At 45.3% G+C, this 6,348-nt stretch overlaps 1 protein-coding gene across 1 annotated transcript; it reads right to left on the reverse strand.

Moving 5' to 3' along the window:
- Window positions 1-2,818: 2,818 nt before the first annotated feature.
- Window positions 2,819-4,392, reverse strand: LOC141991672 (homeobox protein HMX3-like). The gene is made up of 3 exons (XM_074960008.1): window positions 4,104-4,392; window positions 3,215-3,456; window positions 2,819-3,133 (listed from the first exon to the last, which is right to left on the reverse strand). Exons 1-3 carry the CDS (start codon window positions 4,390-4,392, stop codon window positions 2,819-2,821), a joined length of 846 nt encoding a protein of 281 aa, XP_074816109.1.
- Between the last annotated feature and the right edge of the window lie 1,956 nt (window positions 4,393-6,348).

Genomic DNA, 6,348 nt, shown 5'->3' on the forward strand with positions numbered 1-6,348 from the left:
TGAAGAGGAGTACTTGTGGCACCTTAGAGACCAACAAATTTATTTAAGCACAAGCATACTCTGAAACGTACCCTATGAAAGCTTCCTTGGAGATATCTTAATACATTAATACTTTGAAGAGGAACAATTCATAATCCTTGAAGGTTGGCTTTCTTCTGTTGATCAATGTAGCTGCTTCACATGAGGACAAAGTTTGCATTTCAGAAATAACGTTTAAATCTACAACTAATTTAGGTTGCATTCAAAACACTTTCCTCAATCAAATCCACTCATTTTGCTTTTGGTTTCTAAAAAGGTCACACAAATAGCAGGCAAACCCTTGGTTTATTTCTTATAGCCCAGAAGAACATTTTACTCCACAAACCTCTATTTTTCCTGCGCACCTATTTTGACCCCCACCCAAGCAAATATTAAGATGGAGTTTTAAACCAGAAATGTTGATATGTTCCCTGAATTGAACATTATAGAGAATGTTAACAGCAGTAAGAGCCATGTTAAAAAAATCTCAAAATATGGATTTAGCTTCCATACTAGGGACCCTGTTCAGAAGACCAAGTTTACAGTCTCTTGCTGTATGCATTCTAGCTCAGCACCAGGCCAGCCTATTCAGGAGTGCACGAGGGAGAAAGCAAAACAAAGCCATATGCATGGGCCAGGGGATCAGAGCAGCTTAAAGGGATGCAGTGTAGGATACCAGATCTGAAACCAATGGAAGTCTTTCAAAATACCTTGGGGTAGATCCTCAGTTGATGTAACTTTTTATAGCTCAGTTGAAGTCAATGAAACTAGAACAATCCTTTCCAGTTTATTTCCCCCTTGTCCTGCATTTCCATTGATTTCCATGGGCTGCCAATGGGCCCTTGCTGATTGTGAATTTCTTATTTAAAGTAGTAGTAGTATTTAAATAAAATACAAAAAACCAACAGTGAATCTCAGAGCAAAATATAAATGAGCCAGACTAACCAATACTTTATCTCTGGATTTTATTGTAGGCAACTTTACACCTGATTGATGCTATGGAGTTTCCAAATATCATTATGGTGGGACCCCAGACTGACAGGAGTCTAAGATAAGAAAAGACTTTGCAAGGCTGGATCAATGATAATAGTAAATAGAAAAGTACATATGGATTAGTCTGGGTGGGATGAGTTCAGATGAGTATGGTGTTATTTTGCAGAAGGCTTCCCAGAAGCACATTTCCAGGAACATCTATATTTTTAACATTGTCATTTAACCACACTTGGTTGAGCTAGGGATTATTTATTTTTGCACGTTAATTTGTTAAAACAAAAAACAAACAAACAAAAAGGGAAATACCCTACCCTTTCATGGTACTTGGTATTAAAGAAATCTCAAAGGACGGGGTGGTGTTTTTCAGGATGGGGAGTTAAAATGTTATACTTTTTTTAAAAATTGCCTATCTAATTTGTCTATACACTTTGGGTCTTTTAAAAGGTATCCCCCAATAATTGGCTGGCTAGCATAAAAATACATTTAAAATGTAGCACTAGTGTATAAATATTAAAAAGTAAAGTGCACTAGCCAGTCTGCTATGCACACACATATGTAGTTTTGTCCATGTCATACTTGTTCCACCACAGACTATCAGGGCCTCTCATGTAAATCTGTCTTCCATTCCTTTCTAATTTTGCAAAACATAGTAGTTCCTCCAGGTCAGTCACTACTGTGATTGGCCTGATCCTGAAAGCCCTTGCTCAAGGTTACAAGGGTAATCCTACTGATGTAGCTATTTGTTTTTCATGTGAATAAGAGCTGCAGGCCCTATTTTGGACCATCTCTTAGAATGACCATTGTATGCTTAAATGTAGGAAGCTGATTTCCCAAATATTAACACCTTATTTTAGATGCATGAATAAATCTGAAAATGAATCCTATGGTCAGTATATATTAGTGCTGTCAGATTAAATAAAATAGAAGCAGACCCACCCAGGGAGTAGTTGAAGACACAGGGCACAATCTTGTTCCTGGTTGTGCCAGTAGCAAACTTCCTATGGTGAAATCCTGGCCCCACTGAAGTCTCTCCGCAGGCCTTTTGCCATTGACTTCAGTGGAGCCAGGATTTCACTCCTAGTCATTTAAACTGGATCATGATGGAGTGTCTACAGTAGTAACAGTTTTAACCAGAGCAGGGCAAGTACAGGAGCTTCTGTAACAAGGGTCAGGCAGCAGCACTAAAACCCAACACAGTGTGAAATCCTGGCGGCAATCAAGTCCATTGAAGTCAATGGGAATTTTGCCATGAGCACAGGATTTCACCCATTGTGTGCACACTGCAAGGTTCAACACTTTGTTGGCTGCTGGGTGGTTTGGCAGGGTACTGAGTTTCTCCCGGTTAGGAATCTTAAACTCTCAACTCACTTCCCTAAAAAGGTGCTCTCCAAGCCCAGACTATTAAACCAGCCCAGACTGAAAATCTATATAGGAGCCTATTCCAGGGCCCATGGAAGGGAAAGGTTTGAGTCAGGGTCTTGCAGATTAGCTGACATCCTGAATTTAGGAGGGAGGAAGGGAGGAAGGAAAGAAAGAGGCTGTGTTCACGGTTATGGCAAGTAAGGGCTCCCGAGGTCTTGTGCAAGGAAGCAGAGTGAAAGCTGGTAGGTGGTTGGTTTTATTGGACCGTACCGCATCATATTAATACTGGGCCCCATTATCCACACGTAAGTGTCCGTATAAAATACTGTCGCTATGTAAGAGGGGATCGCATCATAAACACAGCAGGCAGTTACAAGCCTAGGCGACCTCGCGGAGCCAGCGTTAGTGCAAATCCTTCTCTGAGTCACAGGCCAGCCCAGCGAGTTCAAATGGGCAGCAAGAAAGCCCTGGAGTCTCTGTAGCCCAGAAAGCAGGGCGCCTGCCAAAAGCCTGGCTCCCCCGCGTAGGTGCTGGCGGGGCTCAGGGCAGAGGCTGGCAGTGCTGGGAAGGCGAAGCTGGCGGGTAGGGCTTCCTGCCTGGGGAGGTGAGCCAGGAGCTGCTGCTGAGCCGGGTAGACATAGTGCAGGGGCAGAGTCCCGCCTCGGGCTGCGAAGGGGACTGGGCTGTAGAAGGGCTCCGGCCTCAGCTCCTGCAGCTGCCGCTTCAGCTTCATGCGCCGGTTCTGGAACCATGTCTTGATCTGCGGGGAGGAGAAACACAGTCACCCAGGAGCCCCCAGAGAGCCCGGCCCAGCCTCCAGCCAGCCGCCAGGCCCGCTCACCTGCACTTCGGACAGCTGCATCTTGGCGGCCAGCTTGCGCCGCTCGGCCGAGCCCAGGTACTTGTGGCGCTTGAAGGAGCTCTCCAGGGTGCTGATCTGCTCCACGCTGAAGGCGGTGCGCAAGCGGCGACTGCCCCTGGCGCCGGGCTCCTCGGGGGACTGGCACTCCGACTGGCCGCTCTCCCAGTCGGAACCGGACTCCGCGGCGCTCCACGCCCGCTTGGCTGCGGCGGGTGCTGCAGCTGGGCACAGAGAGGAACCAGGTCAGCCCCGCTCAGAGCACTCCAGTGGTTGGAGACCTAGAGGGGGCTGCAGGGCTCACGCTTCCTCGGCCATTATACACCACTAAAGGGCGCAGCGGCGGGCAGATGACTTAGGCTTTTCCTGGCACGCAAATCAGCAGTTTTCCGGGGCGATTATTATCTCCTAAATGGAAGGGAGGCACCCAACCCTCTCAAAGCTGCGGCTCAGCTAGTGCCTGGCCCCCACATAGCCCTTGGCCCCATAGGCGCTCCAAGCGTGTTACCAAGGTGAAACCAAAGGACTCCTCTTGGAGGCTGGTATAGGGAGATCAGATGACTTGCCCAGTGTCAGATCTGGAACCAGTGGTAAACGGGGAAATTGAACTCAAGAGTCCCGACCCCCGTCCTATGCCCGGCCACCTAGACCATCCCCAGGGTCCAATCCCAACTCTACTGAAGTCAGCGGCAAAACCCGCACGGGCTTCAGTGGGGCCAGGATTTCACCCTTTGTGTCCCAATACGCTTAGCAAAGAATAATGCACAATTCTCCTCCCTCCACTCACTGTTACAAATACCGAAGAGATAACAAGGGCAAGCATTCATTGGGATGGTCTTTAAAGTACAATAGTACATGCAATTATAATCACCTATAGAGGAGGAAGAATCCAAAAGCTTCTCACTCCTGGGGTCCTTCTTAGAAGAGGTGTCCAGAGTCTTTATACCTTCACCCTTCTTCCCTGTTGGGCTTGCGGTTTGGTGCGGTTGTGGGTTTGTTCTGGAGTTGCAGACTGGATTTCCGAGTTGGGTGAGCAATCCATGTGATGCAAAAGTCCTGCTCTGAGTACCTTCTGCGTAGCTGCTGGGCCTTTGCTGTGGTTCATAGGTGCCCTGGCTGCTCTGGGAAAGCCACTCTACAGAGAAAGGGGCCTTAGTCATCCTGGCGGTCTTCTCTTTCAACACAAACTAGGGGAGGATGGATTTTTGAGCAGCAGAATCAGAGAATGCCTCTCTCTGGGTTGCTTCTTTTATAAAGGGAGCCCCAAGGAAAATGTTGTGTATGTAAACAAACATCAAAGGCCCAGATAAGTATCGTCTAATTGCCATCAGGTCTCCCCCACAAAAGATGTTGTTCACACATTTTCCAAAGCTCGGTTAGGGTTGGCTCCACAATGTCTGCCAATAGATTAGTGAACTCTGTTGTAAGTGATTTACAATACTTGTTACATCCTATCCCTATGTAAATGGCACTTATTGCTTGAACTCACAGAAGCTTCAAAAGACAATCGGGAATTTAAAGAGCTTTTCTCTAAAAGGATCGGGTGTTTAGAAATGTACTTTATTCAATTCATATTTTAAGAATACTATACTTGAGTGAATTGGTAATTTCTACTTTCTGCAGACAACGGAGTGCGAATTAAGATTTCCACAGGTCTAATTTAAATTTGAGATTTTACAAGTCCAGAAATTAGGTTTGTTACATTTTATATGTATATGTTTTTAACAGCTAATTATGAGCCATTGTTTTACTTGGACTGTTTTGACAGGGTGGAGCGGAACATGCTGCTTTATGGATATATACGAAAAAGTCCCTGCCCCAAAGGGCTGGCAATCTAAAGCCTTGATCCTGGATTTGACTCTGTGCAGTCAGACTGCTGCACTCTCACAGAGCCCTATTGATTTCAATATGGGATCTGCCCACACACAAAACAAATTGCAGGACTGGGGCTTTGGGGTGGGCCCAGTACACACATCTTATTGCTGGGCATAGTGCTTGCTTGCTACAACAGCCATTAGTATTTAGCTGTGGGATGAAATCCAATTTGACACACTCTTCATGCACAGGACTCCTTTTGACATCACTGGGATTACCATTTGCAGCAGCATCAGTCAGACTATACATTACAGATGTAGGAAGAGATGGTGTAGCTGGTGATCCCAGGATATTAGAGAAACAAGCTGGGTGAGATAATCTTTTACTGGACCAACTGTGCTCTAGCAAAAGATATTACCTCACCCACCTTGAATGTCTAGACTCAGGAAGAGACATGAGGAAGGGAAGGGTGTGAAACTGGAGTGTTTAAGTAGGCCAGCTTCTTCTTGATTCCCATTTTCTATTATACAGATAATGTATATATTTTATGTAATTATGGTTTTATTCTGTTTGTTCATTTTCATATCATGTTAGTGTAATATGATTGATTTTAGATTTATATATGTACTATATAACTATGAAAGGACAATACATGTCCTGGCTAAATCTCAGGCTTTGTATTCCATCCTCATCTGCCTTGACCTCTCTCATGCTTTCCCATTGTTGATTACATGCAGCTTCTTGACACCTTATCCTCCTTTGTCTTTCAAAACTGTTCTCTCCTCCTTCTATTCTTATCTCTCCCTTCAGACACTCCTTGGGCAGGATCTCTGTACTTCCCCTCTCCCACTGTCCTTGTCTTCTTGCTCTTTTCTTTCTATACCCTCCTTCTGTGGGATCTCCTCTGGTCGCTGAATTTCAATAGCCATCCTCACTCCAACATATCTTTCCACTTCCAATTTCTACATTAAATCCTGAAACTTGGCCTGTTACTCTGACACACCTGCTGGATTTCTCATCATTCACTTCAGTTTAACATCTCCTGGCCTCTCATTTCTGTCACTGTTGTGAATGCCACCATCTCCATCAATCAAATCTGTAAGGGAAGGGTTCATCTTCAATAATTCCTGTCCAGACCCTCATCATCTTGTATCTTATTTACTGCAACCTCCCTGAAATCTACAGCACACCCTCCAGTCCATTCAAAACAGTTGCTAGAAGCAGTCTCCTTTCCCAGTACTCCTGGCTCATCACCCCCCTTTTTGAATCCCTCCACTTAACTCACTGCATGAAGTTCAAAC

The sequence above is a fragment of the Natator depressus genome, chromosome 7, assembly GCF_965152275.1.
Source record: "Natator depressus isolate rNatDep1 chromosome 7, rNatDep2.hap1, whole genome shotgun sequence".
Taxonomy (NCBI): Eukaryota; Metazoa; Chordata; order Testudines; family Cheloniidae; genus Natator; species Natator depressus.